This window comes from Lutjanus erythropterus, chromosome 5 (genome assembly GCF_056507025.1).
Source record: "Lutjanus erythropterus isolate fLutEry1 chromosome 5, fLutEry1.hap2, whole genome shotgun sequence".
NCBI lineage: Eukaryota > Metazoa > Chordata > Actinopteri > Lutjaniformes > Lutjanidae > Lutjanus > Lutjanus erythropterus.
Window position 1 is genome coordinate 5,620,001 of NC_139321.1, and position 21,629 is coordinate 5,641,629.

The window sequence follows — 21,629 nt, forward strand, 5'->3', positions numbered from 1 at the left end:
TTGTCCATAAATTAAAAGTATAGTAAAGTATAATAAAAAGAATAACAAGTATTTCAAATTTGTGGTAATTAGTTAGACTGAAGTTGGCTAAAAATATGGAACACAGAATTGTTTGATTATTTTATACTTTATGCTTTATAAACAGTCAAACACACCGGGTCAATTTTGACCTGGGAAGTTCAATATTTCAGCTTTTTTTTAACTCATAAATAAGGTATAATTTTATGTAACTGAGGACTATCATACCATGCAATACAAAAATGAATGTAAAATTGGTGGTAATTAGTTGGAAACAAGTTGACTAAAGAGGTGCAACACAGAATTTGGTGATCATTTCATATTTCATGCTTTTTAAACAGTCAGACCACACCGGGTCAATTTTGACCCGGGAAGACAACAGGTGTGACTATTTGCTGCCATTGAAAAATTTTACATTGTTTCAAAACAGCATCCTGACTAAACTTTGACATGTACCAGTCTGTGATAATACATCAACCTATTTACCTCAGATCATAACTATATTCAAAATAGTTCAATATTTCTGCTTTTTTTTACTCAAAAATTTAGCATAATTTTCTATAAATTACATCAATTATACCATAAATTACAAAAATAAGTGTAAAATATATGTTGATGTGTTGGAAACAAGTTAACTAAAAAGGTGCAACACAGAATTTGATGATCATTTTATACTACATGCTTTATAAGCAGTCAAACCAGACCGGGTCAATTTTGACCCGGGAGGATAAAAGGTGCGTAGTAAATGGGAAGACAATACGAGGGTTTTAAGTATTTTGTCAAAGATGATGATGTGATATTTGATTTGGTAGAGTAATCTACAGCAATGCATCATATTCTGATTTTTGTTAAGAATGAACAGTTTCTTATTTTATAGAAACTTTGTATCAAGATATATATTGTGTATTGTGGCATAGTCTAAAAATATCATGATATTATTTATAATCCACAGCCCTGGCAGAGACTGACTCTGGCTGTATAATTGTATATGTTAAGATAAAGTTGTACATTCAGTGTAAGACTACATATATCCATCAGTTAGCTTAGCTTAGCACAGAGCCTGGAAAACAGCTGGCCCGGCTCTGCTTAAAGGTAACTAAATCCGCTTATCAGCACCTCTAAAGGCCAATCCACATAAAAAGGGTTTTTTGAAGTGTTTTTTGATTTCCTCACCCGTCTCACGGAACGGCTTTGCCTCCACACCGACTGACGGAGACACACGAATGAGACGCACGTCACCCTGGACACCCCTGCGTCCCCTCCTCCCTCCTCTGGATTAGTGACATGTGGACAGCGATCTCCACTAACAGCTGTTTAAATTACACAAACCTCCCTCTGTTTATATGATGTTTACACTGCAGCTCTGAGTTTGCCAGTTTCACTACAGGCAGGTTGCCAATAACATTCAAATCAGTAGATAAAAGCAGCGTTGGTTTCTTCCTGTCTTCTCCTACATGGGAACTATTTCTGCTTAGTATGTTTCTGTTCATCAGTCTAGTCTGACGGTTTGACCGGACGCTGTCCTCCCAGCAGCTCCAGACCTCTGTCTGACAAACAGCTGCTTCTGAAGATAGAGACGGCTGAACGGAGGTCAGAGTCGGTGCGGACTGAACCAGCTGGATGCTTCAGTAGTACGTGCCTCATTATTTTACCACGTTATGTGCTTGTTCGTTTAATTTTAAAAGAGATAATTTGCGGTTTCATGGGGGGTGGGAGTATTTGTCGGGCTGTTTCTTGGCGAGGAGCAGTGACTTCCTGGAGTCCTCTTACAGTGAGGTTGTCAGGCATCCAGCCAAGAAACAATCTGGCACATAACCCTCCCGAGAACATGACAGGTTTGTTAGAAAAAATTAAGCAACAAAATTAAAGCGGTTTGGATTCACCTGGTGATTTCAGTCCAATCCTGTCGCTGTATTTCTTGTAACACCAGATGCCAAATCTTACCACAACACAAGTTTCTCTCTTGGCACAATGGAAAGATAGGGCTCATTAATCAGTAACGGTGTTGTGCATAAGACTGTCATTACACTGTCATAATCATGTCATAACACCTGTCATGAACATGAAGCCTTAATCAATTCTTATGACTGTTGTCATTAAGTGTAATTAGGTCATTTTAATGCAAAGTTGACACTGTTTGAGATGTCTTTGTTGTCTTTGTTTGACAACTTGACAAGTTGTCATAGAAATGTTTTAAGTGTCACAGCACTTTTTTCAAACATTTAATGACATATTTATGAAAAGTCCAAAAATACACCACTGTAGTTGAGATCAAGGGAACTACTGAGGACACATTTTTTGACTTTTTGACTTTTGTTTCAACACGTTTGTTTGGGTCCACACTAACGTTACTTGCTGCGGGTTGAGGCAGCGGTCGACCAGCAGCTCCCGTGTCCTGCGAAGAGAAAATGGAGTTTTGTGGCTGTGAGGTGAGCACAGATGGTGGTTTCAGTTCACAGTCGGTAAAGACTGTCCAACAGCAAAGTAAAACTGGAAAAATGTTCTAAATGTGGCGTACACTTAAACTGATATCGATTTGGGCGACAGGTTAAATCACTGTTGGTGTTAAAGGAGTGAAATAATGGCTTCAGGTCCCTGTAGCAGAGCTGGCTCAGACTGAGACGTTGCAACTGACATGGATTTTTTATAACTGGTTTGTGGAATTAATTGCGTAACTTTTGTAATAAATATCCAAGCACAATGCACTCGATTCAAACCCGAGACAGGACAGTGAACAAAAACCTAAATTACATAATTTGATTAAAACTAATTTCTAATACTTTTTAATTGCTTACTGTTATGTTCATAAGACTATGAATTGCATGTTTGGAAGACTGTAGTGGATTTTCAGAAGCTTTATTGAATGATGAACATGGATGACTGTTGTCCTTCATGTTCATAAGAGTCATATCATGTTATTATGATGTCATGTCAGTCTTATGCACGCCTCTTCCAATAAATTGTGACTGATTCATCTATTCTCACTTTTTTCATGTGGCTATTTTTTAAAGAACAGACAGAAACCTACCTGCCTTTGAAATCTTCATCTGTAGTCTGTAGACCGGTCGACAGTAGCTGACCCCGTCCCTGTGGAAGGTAAATCTGTTTCAATAGGAGAGTTTGATCCAACATGTGCGTCTCTTGGGTGTGAGTTGGAGGAAATGAAGCGTCATATTCCTCTCAGAAACGTGACCCGTGGTTTCTGCTGGATCGAGTGGATGTTAAACAAACATGCTCAGTCTGAATGATCGTCCTCCCTCCAAGCGGCTCTCCAGACTCTTCTGTGTATTCACACAGTGCTGGTGTGCAGCAGATGGCGTACTGGATGTTCATTGTTTTCAATGGGAAAACAATGATAAACTCCGGCAGCACTGATGGAGAGTGCTGCTCGCCGCCTGCAGACACAGTGTGGCAACAAAAGTTTAATCTTCCCTTCTGCTGTCTTCTGAAGACAAACAGGTTTTGGAAATTCGACCAAAATGGTGGCACGTACATTTATTTATCAACATGTACTCCTTGTTCTTCTCCAGTGAAGATAAATAAGTGAGGAGCTTTCTTCCTCTGACTGAACATTTTGGAGTCTGGGAGAAAAAAAAAGGCTTACTGCCAAAGTTAGGGTTAGCTAAACAATTTCACTTCCATGCTTGGCCCTGTTTGCAGTCAGCTTGGTCCTTTTGGCTTGGCAGCGGACACACTCTGGCTTGGACTTCCTGTGGGAACACCTCTTGAGAAACCACTACAATAAAAAAGCAACAAAAGCACTGGCTACCTTATTCATTCCAGTGGGTCTTACTTTGGTCCTGTCACAGAGCAGAGTGGTACAGAATTAAATTTGGTCCTGGCTGAAGTAGGCACTGCAGGATTAATGTGCGTCTTATTTCACCAGCATTGACACGGAGAAGAAAATTATATGATTTAAAACCATAATGCTGGAGTGTCAAACTTAATTTCATCCTGGGCCACATTGTGGTTGTAAATGTAAGACTATAAAATGTATGTATCTGCATTTAGAAACATTACATAATTGCCTCTGCATTCAATTATCATTGGTTTTAGTAATAACTTACTAAATAATATAAATAAATAATAATTCAGTTACTACCCAGAAGAAAATTCTGGCCTTTGACCTTTAACATGACCTTGACCTTTAAGCTCCCCCAACCTAAACAAAGTATGGCAGAGTGGTGCAGGTAATGTAGCCAGTGATCAACAAGGGCCCATGCACATGTGCCTCCAGTAATTTACTATATTGATGAGGGCCCTTATCTTCAAATGCCAATATCACAACAAGCTGATGATGCCACTTACTTTCTTGCTTACTTGCCAGCACATTTAACTGGGGTGTGGATGATATGTGTGGACATGCACAATACTGCCTCTCAGGGAAAATAAACAGGAAGTTAGCTAGTGAAATGTCAAGACAAGTGAGAAACAAACAGTAGACAAACACAAAAGTAAGTTTGAGAGGCCAGAATTGAAAGAAGCAGCAGAGAAAGAAAACACAGCTTCCAAAAATAGTTCTCTGTCAGAAAGTTTCAGGGAAACGGCCGAACACAAGGTGTTCTCATGGATGTATTAAGGAGAGTACACCTATGTTGTAAGTAGAACTTATTTATTATTGTATTTGATAAATAATCAAGTGAAACACGTTGTGTTTTAATATGCTAATGCCAACATGCACATGTAAAAATTGCTATCGTGTGTTAAGGTGCGCTGTCACCTGTTAGTTTATTGTATTTTCATCAGTGTTAAGGTGCGCTGTCACCTGTTAGTTTACTGTGTTTTCATCGGTGTTAAGGTGCGCTGTCATCTGTTAGTTTACTGTATTTTTATCTGCATTAAGGTGCGCTGTCATCTGTTAGTTTACTGTATTTTCATCAGTGTTAAGGTGCGCTGTCACCTGTTAGTTTACTGTGTTTTCATCGGTGTTAAGGTGCGCTGTCACCTGTTAGTTTACTGTTTTCATCTGTGTTAAGGTGCGCTGTCATCTGTTAGTTTACTGTATTTTTATCTGCATTAAGGTGCGCTGTCATCTGTTATAGTTTATTGTATTTTCATCTGTGTTAAGGTGCGCTGTCATCTGTTATAGTTTATTGTATTTTCATCTGTGTTAAGGTGCGCTGTCATCTGTTAGTTTACTGTGTTTTCATCGGTGTTAAGGTGCGCTGTCATCTGTTATAGTTTATTGTATTTTCATCGGTGTTAAGGTGCGCTGTCATCTGTTATAGTTTATTGTATTTTCATCTGTGTTAAGGTGCGCTGTCACCTGTTAGTTTACTGTATTTTTATCCATATTAAGATGCTCTACCTGTCAGCGTCATACTGCAAGTTTTACATAAATACCATAATGATACCCTATATCCCTGTAAAATGTCAGGAAGGTATGAAAAAATACATACCGCCCGGCTACTATTGTGTATTTCAAGTATTTGCTCATATGGGAACATGCTGAAAATGTACTTATAACAAGTATCACATGGCATTAGTGCAGAAAAATCAAATGTACCTGAACTGTAAAGAGGTGTCACCTCACATTTCTTGTACTTTCTTCTGTATATTCCATCAGGAAGCTCAGTAAAGGCCAGCAGACAGCAGTGTTTTTGATCTGGTATTAGGCTGTCTGGAGCACTGACACAGAGCCAGAGTGGTCTGCTTATTCTGCATTCACTCATCTGTAGTGTGGAATAAAGCTGTTTTGATTACTGTCACAACATAGAAAAAAATATCAAAGTGTTACATGATGTATTGTGGGTTACATTTCTCTGTAAGCGAGTTTCTTATCTTGTTATCTCTGTGTTGGAAATAAACATTTTTATATTTTCCTTTTATTGTTTCAAGTTTGAGTTTGACTGGTTAAAGAAGTAAGATAAAACCTGTTGACCTCAGTGTTTGTTATTGTGCTGGAGATTTTCTTCTTTCCAGGCTAGGTGTTTTTAACCAGGTTTGTTGCACAGAACCATCTTGGGAGATGTCCTTAGAGGCTGTTTGGGAAAGGGCAGGCACTTTCAAAAACTTTTAGAAGGAGTAGACGTTTATAACGGTTCAAATTGAGTAAAATGTTAGTGGAGTTTGTCAGGCAGTGAAACAGGCAGCCACTTAACTCAAACTCCAGATTCTGTATATTCAGAGCAGTGGGATTTTGTTTTCAAGCTCAATTTAACGTTGACAGACAACTGACAGAGGTGTAAACAGCTGATGCTCCTGCAGTGTTCCTGCAGCCTGCCTGAACGTCCTCTTCTCTGGGAGGAGGCAGGGAGCGCGGAAAAACTCGCTTCAACCATAGATCGTGTATTAAATGTGGATTTTACAGCTGTGACTCACTATTTGGACTCATTTCTGGATACACAGTTACTACATAGTGCTCCTTTCAGTTGGGTTGTTGGCATTAAATTTAATTCTAACGTGTATTAACTTGGAGAACCCTGGGGGTACTCTCGTTATAATAGCACACTTTTATTCATTTTATTACAGATATATATTTTCCAGGTACAAGGTTAAAGGTGTGGTAATTGATTCTGGAGGAAGATAGTCGATTGCTGAGTCTCATTCCCAGGTCGTCAAGTACTGATGTTTGGGGAATTAGACTCAACAATGAACCATCTTACCAACCTGTGATTGGCTGAAATCTCCCATTAGGGATTAGAGGAGGAGCAGAAATCTATTTTTCTCTCAGATCACTTGAATTACATTATGCTTAAAGCTTATTATTGAACTTTTGCTCAATGAGAACAAAAATATACTGCCTGCCCAGCTTTAGGTCATTGATCATTTTACAACACAGGGTTGTGTAATGAGATGCCAGATGTCCCCTTTATACCCGCAAAAACATTATTATCTACAGTTTATATAAAGTAAATGGATGAATAAATAATAAGGCAAAAAATAAAATTAAATTAATATGGAAGGAAGCTGTTCTGAAGTCTGGTGGTACGGAAATTAATTACTAGTTCAGAATTGCATGATGATGCATTCACACAGTTAATTAATCTTTAGATCTGGGACAAATCATGTCCTACTAAAAAAAACATTTAAAATTATTAATACCAACATTTTGTGCCAAAAAACACCTTTGTCCAAGACAAAAATGCACAACTTAAAACAATTTAAAAATGGATTAAAAGCCGCAAAAAATTTTTGCTATTATAATCAACTTTGTTTTAAAATTTTTATGACCCTTATGATGATTTTTAGGAGCCCTGCATCAGTTCCTGGTTTAAAAAAGGTGGGAATACTGCTCAAGCACTGGTAAAATTAATATATTTAAACAAATTTATTAAAAAATATTGATGTATTGCAGTCATAACATGTCAACTCTGTAGCCCTTCTAAATCAAAGCTAAATAAGAATTATGGTTTAAAAATGTGTATTTTGATTAGCATTAAGAGAGAACAAAATAAAATGGCTGGAATGCTGCACTATGGATGCTGTGAAATGAAAAACTGAACATGTTGTCAACTCCGGTTTTCCATTTGACGCAGTTGACGTCTACATTTCTAAAAATCACTAGGAGTTTGGTCTGTTGTAAGGATTAATAGCAAAGAGTTTGATCTTTAAAAAAAATCATGAAAAGTGAGCATCATTGAAAAGTGAAAGTCAATACTCCTTCAACACAAAGTTTTGTCCCAAGACTGAGTGTAATCTGCTGCCTCGGCTCTCAGTAATTTATGCTCACCGATCTCTACTCCAACGTGTTTTTCTACCATGTGACCCCAGCTGGACTCAGTTGGAGTTTCTTCATTCAAACCACCCGAAGTGAATGCATTGGACTTTTTTTTTATTTAAATCAAACTTATTTTGCTGTTGCTCCGAAATTGCGAGGCTTTTTTGTTTTATGTTGAACTGGCACCATCAGACCTGGACGGATGAAATGATCCCACACAGGAAAACAAGACCACATGCTGCTTTTGAGCTCGGCTCAGCCAAAACTGAGGGAAGATCAGACATCAGACAAAGTCTCTCTGCGCTCCTGTGTGTTTGTGTGTGTGTGTGTGTGTGACCTGAGCGTGTCATGCCTCTGTAGGGAGCTGCTGACGGCGGAGGACATCGGGTTACACAGGGAAAACACTGTGTTTCCTGATTGAGCGGCGGAGATGGAGATGAATCTGTTTGTAAAAGTTTGATGATGAGACGCTGGCAGGAGACAGGACGCTCTCCGGTCAGAAGGGGTGGACGGGATCAAGCCGGTCGGGCCTGAGCGGTCGGTCTGATGTGCGGACAAAGTGAGTTGCGGCGGAGCGTCGGGATGCGGCGCTCCACAAAGGCTGTTTGTTCACCCAACAATGTTTTATGTATGTGGTTAGTCTTTCATCAGCACACTCAGTATTCAATTTACATACTGTCTACTGATCCGGCACTGAATGTTAAGCTGTTTATGCTCTCTCAGCCACTTTATTCTGACACCGAGATGTGTGTGCGTTTGTGTGTGTGTGTGTCTTAGACAGATTGCTTTGCCCCCTCCGCCCCCTCCCCTGTGGTTGTGCAGTATTGTGTTCTGGTAGTAATGATGGGTTCTGTGCCTCCCAGTCTCCCTCCCAGCAGGACACACACATAAAAGGGTCCTTCTCAGGGCAGCCGCACCGTGTGTCTGTGTGTTGTGTTTTTGCCATTGTGTGTGTGTGTGTGTGTGTGTGAATATGTGCACATCTTTGTGTGATTCTAGGAACATCATTTTCGGTGGTGCATGCTGATTGTGCCTCATACTGTGCGCGTGTCCAACCCATCAAGGTTCACATTGGAACGCTCGCTCTCCGTCTCTGCCTCTATCTCCCTCGCGCTCTCCTCCGCGCCCACCTCTCCCTTTTTCCATCTATCTTTCCGTTCCCCTATTTCTCCTCCCCGTATGACATTTCTGCTGTCCTCAGACAACTTCTCTGCACTCGCCTTGTGCGTATCAGCTATTGGATTTTACCAGGGGAGCCTCTCCTTTTTACTATTGCAAATCGAAGCAGACACACTTGAGAAAACAACAGTTCCTCTCGGAGAAACTTTGGGTTCCACACGAGCCAGACGCCGTCTGTAATAAATGAAAACTAGCTTAGAACGCCTGACAGTATCCTGGCTGAAGAGGGAGAGGAAGCAGACAGAGGTGGATGGTTAAAGCAGAGAGGAAATGGGATGTTCCTTCGCTGAAAGTTAGACTGCGGTGTGCTTTGTCCGTGACCATCAGCATGAAGTCTGGTCCGCAGTGTTCTCTGACCTGTTAGGGTTCTTTCACACCTTGAAGAAGTTTAAACAACTTTAGTTTACCTGTTTGGTTCAGTTCATTTAGGCTGCTGTGAAAGCTTTAAATCAAACTGTGATGTGGACCAAACAACCAGGACGCTTGAAAAGGACGTCTCGGTCTGGTACCAATCAAACTCTGCGGTGTGAAAGACAAACAGACCAAAGACAGGATTCTGAGTTAGTACACTTTTTGAAATAGGGATTCTAAAAGGTTTCTTCCTGAAGGGCTGAGGTTCTACCCAGAACAAACCCTTCATTTTAAGAATAAGAGATCAATTAAGAACCTTTTCATCCAAAGAACCCTTTTTGAAAGAAAGACGTCTTTAAAGAACTATTTTGTCAAGGGTTCTTTGTATCACAATATAAAAGGGTTCTTGGTAGAACCTCCTGTGTGAGACCCCTCAGTCGACTCAGACTCTTCCTGTCAAACAGTCGTTTTGTTTTTTTTCTTTGTTCCTTTCGTCAGTCAGTGTTCATTACAGATACAGGACAGATAGGAGCTTACAAAAATGCACGGGGAGAACATTTCATTGAGGGATTATGAATAAAGACAATCATAACTATAGTTTTATATTAGCTGACGCACTTATTAAAAAATCCTCTGAGAAAATTCACTGGGGATTATTTGGTAAGAGAAAGTGAACTAAGTGGTGGGTAAACAAGTTTCATCTTTTGCTTTTTATCTCCATCATTGTACACAAAGCAATGCAGCAGCACGAGAGGCTGTAAACTTCACAAACTGAGACTCTGAATCACTACAAACCACTAAACTAACCATGAAGAGTGACAGAAACAGAGCGCAGTGTGATGCGCTGTCAGACAGAGCGCTCTGTGGGGCGCACAGGACAGGTGACGCTTGCTTGTTTGCTTGTGCTTGTTTTGTCTCATGCAGCCTTTCAATTTTTACTCTAAGTGTCTGACAACATTATGAAAACAGGTAGACTGTGATGCATTTTCTTTAACCAGAAACAGCTGTTGAATTACTCTCACCAGACTCCCCTTGTAAAACATACTTTGTCATCTTCATTGGAACTTGACAGAAACAAAATAAAACTCACCAAAAATGTCTCGGTTCATCTTTTCACTGTTCCAACAATCATCAAAACTGTTTTTGTTGAAATGATAAACCCTTGAGCCACAGTGTGAAGGAGTGGCGAGCATGCAGCGCAGGCGGTGGACAGATTTATAGCTGAACTGTGACTGCATGAAAATCTGATATTTTCTCATCAAAGATGGCAAAAAAAAGTTAAAACCCGAGTCTTACTGATCAACATACTCATGTAGGCTGATGTAGGAATTTAACGTGGTGCATTGAACTGAAAAAAATAAGGACTACTCATCGAATATTTGTATTGGACGACCAAATCTAATATGACTGGAAAAAAAACAGCCCTAATATTTTCCTTCGGTTTGACAGTTTTGAGTGACATTTAAAAGGGCCAATGACAGAACCCTGCTTTGATGTGACATTAGCAGCAGTAAATTCTAACATGCAGAAAAGTCTTTTTGACTCATTATATTCTGACGAGCGCCGCAGAACAGAGCTGCTCCTGAAGTTACTATAACTGGCTCTAATTGAGATGAACAATTAGTAAACCACTTAAAACAACAATCAAAACATTTTCCTTATCAGAACATACATTAAAATGACTTCCAGTTCAATCAAAACACCAAATAGCTCGCTGCCACAATGTACACTCAGCGAGTCTGGTACATTATAAAAAGTATTTACTGTGTCGTCTCACAACACTGTCGGAGCTGGATGAATCCTTTCCTCACCCAGTGCTTTAATAAAAAAACCTGAATTGTGGAGAAAATAATAACAATAATAATGACTGCATAATTTGAATTTCCATTGATCATCTCAGAAATGGCCTTGTATAAATGTTAATGTGTGCAACACAATGAAACTGAAGAGTGAATTCAGCTGTGATTGAGTCAGACAATAAGTCTTTGTCTCTGTTGTTTCACTTTGAAGAGACACGAAAGGTTTAAACCAGAAATTTAAACCAGAAAACAGTCTCAGTGCAGATAAAATAGAGCGATGTTCAGTGTGTTTCATGCACTCTCATACACACACACATAATAAAGTCTGCTGAAGGAGTCTTGCTGGCACCCTGAACTTTAACCTTTTGACTCTTTTTAATCGACTGTTAGTAAATGAAACAGTGTAAAGACAGCACATCCTCGTACCTAAACAACAGAACAGGTCAACTGCGGGTGATTCTCACAAGAACATATATGACAGGTGGAGAGAACGGTTAGTGACCGGACCTTAAAGATGTCAGGTTTAGGAAACAGGGTTCCTCCACCTTTTCTGAAGTTAGATTCAAGCACTTTTCCAGCATTGACAACCTTTTCCAGCAGCTCACAGCTGTGGTAAATGACATATTTATATACATATACATGCTTGAAATGTTTCTATCAGATGTTACTGTGCTGTAAACCGATGTTTCCCAACCCTGGTCCTCAGGGACCCCTGTCCTGCATGTTTTATTTGTTTCCCTGCTCCAGCACACCTGATTCAAATGATCAGCTCGTCATCAAGCCTCTGCAGAAGCCTGATAACAACCTGATCATTTGAATCAGGTGTGCTGGAGCAGGGAAGCATCTAAAACATTCAGGGCAGGGGTCCCGGAGGACCAGGGTCGGCAAACACTGCAATAAACAACCAAAATGATGTTTCATGACAGAATTCTACAGAGGGGAGACAAAGTAATGGAAAACAAAGTTTCACCTTTCAAAATGTGACAACCGTCTGTAAGTAGACTTCATATCCTGTATTAAATTAATCGGCAACTATTTGTATAATTAATTACTTGGTGTGAATATTTATATATTATAAGTCTAAATTCTCAGATTTCCAGCTTTTTAAATGTGAATATTTTGGTTTCTTTACTCCCCTCTGAGAGTATACTAAATATTTTTGAGTTGTCAAAAGTCAACAAGACATTTGAGGACGTCATCTTGAAATTTGATCAACATCTTTCACTATTTTCTGAGATTTTATGGACAAAACAACTAATTGATTAATCGAGAAAATGATCGACAGGTGTATCGACAATGAAAATAATGGTTAAAAGAAAGATGTGAAAAATAGGTCCAAACATGCGGAGCACACGGACGTCCATGTGATTTAGCTGTTTCTCAAGATTGTGGCAGGATTAATTATTCGATTAATCATTTTGAGTCACTTTTTAAGAAATAAAATTCTCTGATTTCAGCTTTTGTGAAAGCCATGCATTTACATTTTTTAGCAGTTTCAAGCAATTTATCCAAAGTCCAAACACTTTTTAAACCTTGAAAACACTACCTGAAAATTCAAGCATTTTCAAGGATTTCCAGCACCTGTAAAAACCCAGTGGAAAAGATCATTGAGACAGAAGTGACGTAATTCATGTGATGTAAGTTATGCAACAGAGGGACTCAAACCCTGGTCTCCTGGATGAAAGTCCTGTGTTTGTTGGATTCATAATTGTCAGAATTAGAGGTCACCGCCTAACAAATTTACACTAAGCCGCCTGCACAGCATGGCAAAAAAAAGGGGGGGGGGTTGGCAAAATCAAAACCAAATAAATTCCTTTGGAATTGGTGCGATTAGTGGATTCGCTCACAGGGGTGAAATAGATTTGTGCCACTGATGAGCCGTGTTGATAACGCGACACTTTGAGGGGACAGAGAACAAAGAGTCTAATGGAGGACACCATCATAGTTTAATAGCAGCTTTGCACCATTCATTTCATTTAAGTGTCTCTGTCACAGTAACAGAGATAAGGTTCGCCAGCGGTGGTGAGACGAGAGTTGATGGTACAAATACATCTTTTAAATAAACTCTGGACTTGTTGTCCTGTCAGTGACAAAGCTAAGCTAGCTTAATGTGTTTGCTTACTGACTGTTGTTAGCTCTAAGAGCTTTTTTCCACTCTTCAATAACTCGATAACTCAGTCAGCTTTTGACTTCAGAATCATTTGCTTGAGAAGAACCCCTTTTTGAATCAAGGGTTTGTTCCATTAAGAACCTATTTTATCCAAAGAACCATATTTGGAAGAAAGAGTCTGGTGGGTTCTCACTTTAAACCATGCTAACCGTAACATAGATTGTTAAAATCTGTCTAATCTGTATAATACAATATGGTTCTTCATAGAACCCTCAGAGGACAAGAAGGTTATAGGTGAAACTCCTAAATATATTTTTAGATTCCCTTGGGTGTGTTAAAGATGAAACCCTTGGAACTTAAAAGGGTTCTCTGTAGAGCCCCCTTGATGGGTTCTGGTTAGCACCATTAGAAGATGGAAAGATTCTGGTTAGAACCTTCACAGAGGGTTCAGGGTAGAACAATTACACCATAGAAGGGTTCTCTGTAGAACTTCTCAAAGGGTGTTTCGGGTGGAACCTTTTGTAGACAGTTCCAGGTATAAACCTTTAAGTTGGGGTCAAGGTAGAACCCTCCGCAAGGGTTCCAAGTGGAACCTTTATAAGAAGCTCTACTAGGAAGTGTTCTCCTGTGGGAACAGGCTGGAGAACCCTTTATGGTTCTAATTAGCTCCTTTATTTCAAAGAGTGTAGTGTTAAAGCTTGTGGCCTTGACTAAGTTTTTATTGATGGAGATGAAACACAATTATGAACAAAATACCAACAAACAAACAAAACAGCAGAGAGAACACAGAACATCACACAACTCAACTCACTGATGGAGTGTTAGGTTCCCTATAGCGCTGCACAATTAATCACAATCACAGTAAAATCTCAATATGGCCAAGTGTGATATCCAAAACACAGAACCAGAACCAAAACAAATTTTTTGAAAAAGGAAAAATGTGCAAGAAATTTATAATACTGTAGCGCTGCAGAGATGACCTGACCTAAAAATCTTGTTCATGTTTCATGTGTGTTGGGTACAGACCTCAGTAAATGTCACATCATCGTGATCCTAATAGTTTTTCTTTCAGTGAGCATAAAAATTGTAATGCAAAACTGATAATTTCCACAAATTGTATCGCATATTGCAATTGCAGTCAAAATAATTTCAATATGATGGAGTTTTTTTTTTTACCAAACTGTGCAGCCCTAGTTCCTTATAGCATGAATTCTTCTGCTCTGGTTTCTTTATTCACTCCAACCAGTGTGTGAAGAGTGAAGAGATACATCATGTACTCCAGTAATGTCATGTATCTGACCTTTACACCTCCTTCTGTCCCTGTCAGTCCTGTAACCTGTCTCCTTCCATCTCTCTTGTCCTCTCTCAGGTGTGTTGCCAGCCTCAGCACCCATCTTCGCCTTCACTCCCTCCCACACCGACTGTGTCGAAGCTCATCGGGTGTGCTCCGCCGACCCCCGGTGCGAGGCGTTGTACCGGGGCTTGGAGCTGTGCGCGGCCGACGCGGCAGTGTCCCCGCTGGGCGAGCAGGCCGCCGCCGAGTGCCTGGAGAGGCAGGACGCCCTGCTGGCCAGACACCCCGCCCTGCTGTCCTGCAAGTGTCAGCGCGGCTTCCGCAAGGAGGAGCAGTGTCTGCGCATATACTGGAGGGTTCGCCTGCTGCCAGGTCAGTCAGGGTCCTCAGCTACACAGAACATTTTTCTTTCAGCTCTTTCTTTTGGTTTAACGGCCCACAACTTAACTGTTGGTGGCTCTGCTGTAAACCACCTGCTCAGCAGCAAACAGCAGACAGACACAGTTAGAGATCAGCTGGTCAACAGCAGCTGAAGAGACAGCTGGTGGAGACCAAAAACAGAGCTAAAAGAGAGTGAATATCGGTCTTACATCCATCAGATGGACTCAAACATGACTCCAAATTAATGTTAATGCTGCTCTGTGTCTGCTGGATGTAAACAGGCAACTGTATGCTAATAAATTAGCTTTAACACCAGAACAGTCAAGTCATTTGGACCCTTTCCAAATTTATATGTGTGGTACTGCTGCTGGTACCTGACTTTTCCTAAAAGCGTCTGTAATTTCATTAAAATGTTTTTTTAAGGGCTGGGCAATATATCAATATCATATCACATAATGATATGAGACTAGATATCGTGATAGATTTTGGATATTGTAATGTGGCATAACGTTTGCCTTTTCCTGCTTTTAAAGGCTGCATTACAGTTATATCCACATTACTCTTGATCACTTATAAAAATTATCACTCGGTTAATATTTTGTAATCATCCCTACACTGTTGTCACAGTATCAGGGTATTTGGTCAAAAATATCAGGATTTTTACTCAGTTTAACACCTTAGCTGCTTCTACCCTTTGGAGTACACAACGTGTAGTCAGTCACAACCTAACTGATCAATAATTATTGATATCAACCAATATGAAACTTCATTATCCCATTTTTCAGCTTTATCACCCAGGCATAGTTTTTTGTATAAATTGCAAAAAAGGCAAAGAAAAGTGATAATTTTTGCCTGTTTCAGCCATAGATGGTCATATTGACCAAACAGAAACTGCCATTGTTACATTGCTACTTTTGCATCATGGTTGCTTAGCAACTATCATTGTCTCTGTCAATAAAACTTAACAAGTGATTTTGTTTTCCAACTTCCCAATATAAAAATACAAATAATTGATCAATTAGACTCTATAACTCACTGAATTTTTGTGTTAAAGCTCTCAAATTTTTTGAAAAAAAGTACCCTTACTTATTACAAAAAGCAATGTTCCCAATTTTTTTTGGTTCTAGTTTTTAATTGTTGTTATTATTTGTGATGGTTCTCGGTGGAAATTTGTTATATAAATGTTAAAATAACGTGTATAATCTTAAAAATATGTTTAACTGTTTCTCACTCTGAGTAATTCTAAAATTTGAATCGGATCACTGATGGTTATTATCCTACAGAAAAATACTGCTGTAAAAACATGCAGTCCTTACAGTTTACTACACATAATGGCGAGCATACTGATAAATATTTCAATTAATTTGACAAAATTTGTATTTTGGTGTTGCATTAATCTCTTAGTCTGGTATTTATCATGAGAGATAATAGAGCGTTAAATCAAACATTCTGTAATGAGTCCATTTGAGGCCACAGTGACTGATGTCCAGCAGAATGTTTTAAAGCTGGACTCATTCTCTTGTTTTGTTTTTTTTCTAATTTTCAAAAAGTCTCATATAAAATACCAAAACCAACATGTGTAACTCCATCTGTCAGTACTTTCTGACTTACCCACAGCGCCAAACCTCATATTTAAAAAGGCCTCAGTAATTAAAAATGTTGCCCAAACACAAGGAAATGGAGCGTTTGTTGGGAACTACTTTCAGCGGTGGATTAATCCACATTTGGTGCTCAAATTAGTATTTCTAGGAGCAAGATGGCGTATGTGAGATTGAGTCAAAATAAACTACAACATGTGTGTTCATGATAATGAAAGAACGTGTTACCCAGTAGAGCAGAGTGACTCTGTGATGTAATTTTATACAGAAGACTTTTCTTCTTCTTCTTCAATCAGGTTGTTGTTGGTTTTGGTATTTTCATTATTTGTGGACAAATACTGGTGCATCAGATGCCGCAGGTGGTTGTTGCCATTTACAGATTCAGTCCAAAAAAAAAAAAAACTCAGACTGTGGTCACGGCTTTAGCAGCACAGAATGGGCAGTGTAGTGTAGGCCTGCAACTAATGAGTATTTTTCTTCTTGATAAATCTGTTGATCATTTTCCTGAGATTGAAACCTCACATTCAGTCCATCTAATTTAGATAAAACCTATTGATTTGATGTAATTATCATTTTTGTTATTTAATTTTATTATTTTTCTTTATTTTGAAGCTTGGAAATGGCTGCCTGTATGAAATGATTGAGCTAAATGACCAAGTCCACCGTGAGAAAGCTAACTAGGCTAACTAATTTTTTAGCTAATTCAAAACTAATGTTTTTACTAACCTTTTAGCTAGCACACAATGTAACTTTTTGCTAGTTTTTTAGCTAACACAAGCAAGCAAACAATATAACATTTTAGCTAACATGAAATAGCAAACAATGGTTTTTTTTGTTAGCTTTTTAACTGTTAGCTAGCAAATAATTTAACTTTTTAAAAAATTAATAATGTTAGCAAGCAAAGAATATAACATTTTAACATTTTATCTAACTTTAGATAGCACACAATGTGATGTTTGTCAACTTTTTAGCTAACGTTGGATAGCAAACATTATTAAAGTTTTGTTAAGAAATACAGAGCAACCAAAAGTTTCCCCGATGTCCGTCCGTGTGCTCCACATGTTTGGGCCTAATTTTCAGTTTGTTTTCCTGTAACAATTATTTTCAATATAATTTGATCTGTCGATCATTTTCTCGATTAATCAACTATTTGTTTGGCTCATAAAATGCTGAAAAATGTTGATGAGGTTTTCCCAAAGTCCAAGATGACGTCCCCAGAAACCAAAAAGAAACCAGAAAATACTCACATAGATAGAATCAGAGAGTTTTGACTTTTGTTTCTTAAAAATGAGTCAAACCGTTTAACTGATTATCAAAATAGTTTATGATTAATTTAATAAATGATTAATAATGGATTATTTGATTAATCCTTGCAGCTGTAGTACAGTGTGATGCCTCACTTGAAAACACATTTATGAGAGACTTTCTAGAAACAACTGTACCTTTTTTCCCTAATCCTCATCTTTTAGGCAATTCTGGTTCATTACTTTCACTGTAAAATGTGTCACAATCCTAAACCGGCCTCATGTGGAAGTGAGGTCCAGTCAAAAAGAGCTCACTCTGAACACACACACTCACACACTCACAGAGTAACAGAGGCATATCCGGAGAGCTGGTGTGATGTGTGCATCAGTAAGTGAGCTAACACTAGCCAGCGGACTCCTCCTCCCCTGTGGCCTATTAGTCAGCGGAGCATTAGTGTAATTACACACTCTTCAGTTCCTAACGCTGCTAGGCTGCTCTAGCGTGTCATTACCATAAATATATAGCCTAGAATAGGATTTACATACATAAACACTTTACATGCCATTACATTCTTGATTGAGTTTGTACTTTGGAGTGTGTTTAAATAATTTGCAGGAACAAACGGCTCGTCCACTAGTCAATCAAGGCTCTGCTAATGGCTTTCACAAGTGGACAAAAGCTGTCTTCAATGGCAGGAGCTCACGGTGACTTTGGGTTTGCCCTCTCAGCCTCCTTATCTTATTCTCATTTTGGCCACATTGATGAGATTTAAATGACAGAGGGACTCGAACGTCGGCTTAGACAGGTGGTTTTATGATGTTTTCTTACATGGATGTAACAAAAACATATATCAAAAAAGCAACAGGAAGAGAAATACACCACATTAGATTCTTGTATAATTCTTAGCATGTATAATTCTTGAAATTTCTTTTAAAAAAGGTTAAATATATAGTTTTATATTTAGATTCTTATTTTCAGGAGAAGCCTGACAGTTGTGCAGCGCAAAGTTACAGACAGACAGGACATTCAGTACAGAAACAAATAAAACGCAAATAATAAAAATGATAAAAATGAAGTACAGAAGTGCCGAACTGGTCATCGGATTAAAATACTAGTACGAGCGCAAACTCCCACAGACGCTCTCTCCATACATCGTAAAAGTAGATTAAAAACCTGAAGCTCGACAGCTTCAGCTCCTGCTGTAGTTTTTTTTCCAGGTAGAAGGAGCAGAGCAGGATGGAGGGAGCGATGAAGCCATGGGAGCGTAGGTTATGATAACACTGTTTGTGTGACATGTATGTGGATAAATAAGTAGCCAGCTGTCCCTGGATGGACTTACAAATGCAGGTATACCAGTGCAAAGTTCTGTACATGGATAATAATGACCAGCTGACAAAAGAAGAATACAGAACACAATGATGTGCGTGTGAATCTCAGAGCGCTGTGATAACCAGCATCCCACAGAGGAAGGGAGCAAGCTGAGCCGTTCATGTGCAGAAGATCACAATCATCCAGAAGAGGCAAGAAAGAAGCAGCAACAAGCCGTTTCCTGGCATCAAAAGAAAAACAGGATTTGTTCTTGAAAAAGAAGCTCAAATGTAATTTTAATTTCCTTCAAATATGATTATAATGATGAAAAGAATTGTTACGGGAAAGACTTGGAAAAAAAAAAAGGTCCAAACATGAGGAGCAAACGGACGGACGTTGGGGGAAATACTTGGTGTTTCCATATTCTAACAAAACTTTATGTTGTTCGCAAGCCAATGTCAGCTAAAAAGGTGACATTACATTGTTTGCAAGTTAACTTTAGCTAAAAAGTTAAAACATTACACTGTTTGCTATCTAATGCTAAAAAGCTAACAAAACATGAGATTGTTTTCTAGTTAGCATTAGCGAAAAAGTGAACAGAATAATTATTTTTGAGTTAGCTAAAAGTAAGTCAGCCTAGTTAGCCTTCTCATGATGACTCAGCAGAGAAGCTCTAATTTATTCTCCCTTAAAAACCCATTTTGGCTGAATTAATGGTAAATATAATTACATTAAATAACAAAATAATTACATTAAAGTAAAAGTATTTTATCTACATTATCTGGAGTTAATTTGGGGTTTGTCACTTGAAAAACTAGGGATTCATTATTTTAAGAAATGATTGACAGATTTATCTGGAATCAAAATAATTGCTGCAGGCCTACATTTAACAATAATCTGAGGTGTGGTGTCAAATGCAGACTGCAGACGTTCAAATGCCAGGGCAACAGTGTTTGCACAACAATATACAACAGTATCATCGGCATAAAGATGTGCAGCTATAACAATATTTCCACCCACAGTATTTACACATATAGTGAAAAGTTTTGACCTCAAACTCAACCTTGTGGCACACCTTTCATTATTACCACTGAATTGCACTCATTGCTTACAGTTAGTGAGGTAATTTGGCAACCAACCAACATCTTGGTGAGATATGCCTATCAGATAATCTCTGGCATAAAATGGCACAATAAACGGCATCAGTATTATGTTAATTTATTTGCTATCTCTTGGAGAGTGAGATAAGATGTCACTCTTATGTCTGTGCAGAAAGTACAGAGCTGGAATCAGGGGATGATTAGCTTGGTTTAGCGAAAAATGGCAAATTGTAGTTCTGCACTTTTGTTTGCGTCTGTCCATTTTAATCCAACAAATGATAAGTAATGTGATAATTATTGAACTGTAGAGGTATTACAGAGGTCATATTTTTGAATTTAGGACAGAGCAAGGCTTTCTGTTTCACACTGTTTCCAGTCTTTATGCCAAACCACAATAACCATTTCCTGACTTTAGCTCCACACTAAATGCAGAAACCTGACATCGATATCAATCTTCACATTTCATTCTTGGAAAGGGAGGAAAAAAGTGAATTTCCCTGAATATTAAACTACTTCTGAAAAATGAAACAAACTGACAATGACAGCCTTTGTATCTTGAGTGGTGCAAAATTCAGGGCCCCATTGTACCGCAGTTATTACAGACCATTATGTTGGAACTGAAAGATTTAAATAATCATTCACACACACACTTACACATACCAAACAGACTTGACAGTGAGAATATACAGCATGCTGTGATAAAACTGTCCGCTATCTCTAAAGTTACATTTAGAATATGAGCATAAAATGTTATTCAAGATCAATTGCAGAGCCTCCCTAGAAAACTTGAGTTCTTGAGTTCTGGCTGATAGAGGACAAAAACACGGCCCTTTTAACTGCCACAGCTTTGAGCATTTTGCTTTAGTTTGTCCACACTTACACAGCTGTGTCTTTGAAACGTTGAACCTCCACCAATCAGTGTCAGCAGTCAGTCCAGTTGGCGTAGGCTGAGCCAGCTGGACGGTTTTCAGCTACATCAGCGGCAGTTGTAGTCCAGCAGCAGTGCAGGATAAATCCTTACGAACCTGGTGATTCCTTGACTTTTCATGTGGCGCCACCACGAGGCTGAGATTTGTGATTTTGAGTAACTTGTCTCGACAAATGTTGGATGGACTTCAATGAAATTTGGTGCTGATATTGTCCACTGATGGTCCTAATCACTTGGTTGAGACGTCGACTTTTTATATTGTACCAGCAGCAAATCAAAGTTTTCAAATTAGTTAACATCTGTGAGACTGATTGTCTTAAAAATCCAACAAATCAACAGCAGAAGTTTATGATGAAATACTTGCAAAACTAATAAAATTCCCTTAATCCTCATCAGCTGCACTTTGTGTTTGATGCTAATTAGCAAATGATAGCATGCTAATATGCTAAAAAAAAATGATATTAAACATGCTAAACATTATCATTAGTAAAGCCCAGCTGTGCTCAGGTACAGCCTCACAGATCTGCTAACATGGCAGTACACCCCTTTTTGACCAAAAAGATGCAAGACTGCTGATGGAGCCGGTTCACAGTTGTTTCAACTAGCAAACCACTGAAGAACCAGCTGGTTTTCTACAGGCTGCACTTCACACTCTGAC

General features: G+C 38.8%; 1 protein-coding gene across 1 annotated transcript in view; it reads left to right on the top strand.

The window, feature by feature from the left end:
* The window catches only part of gfra3 (GDNF family receptor alpha 3), a 74,186-nt gene that overhangs the window by 18,737 nt on the left and 33,820 nt on the right, over window positions 1–21,629 (top strand). Inside the window, exon 2 of the mRNA XM_084718329.1 lies at window positions 14,487–14,783. Coding sequence (XP_084574455.1) covers window positions 14,487–14,783 — 297 coding nt within the window. The remainder of the gene's footprint in view (window positions 1–14,486; window positions 14,784–21,629) is intronic.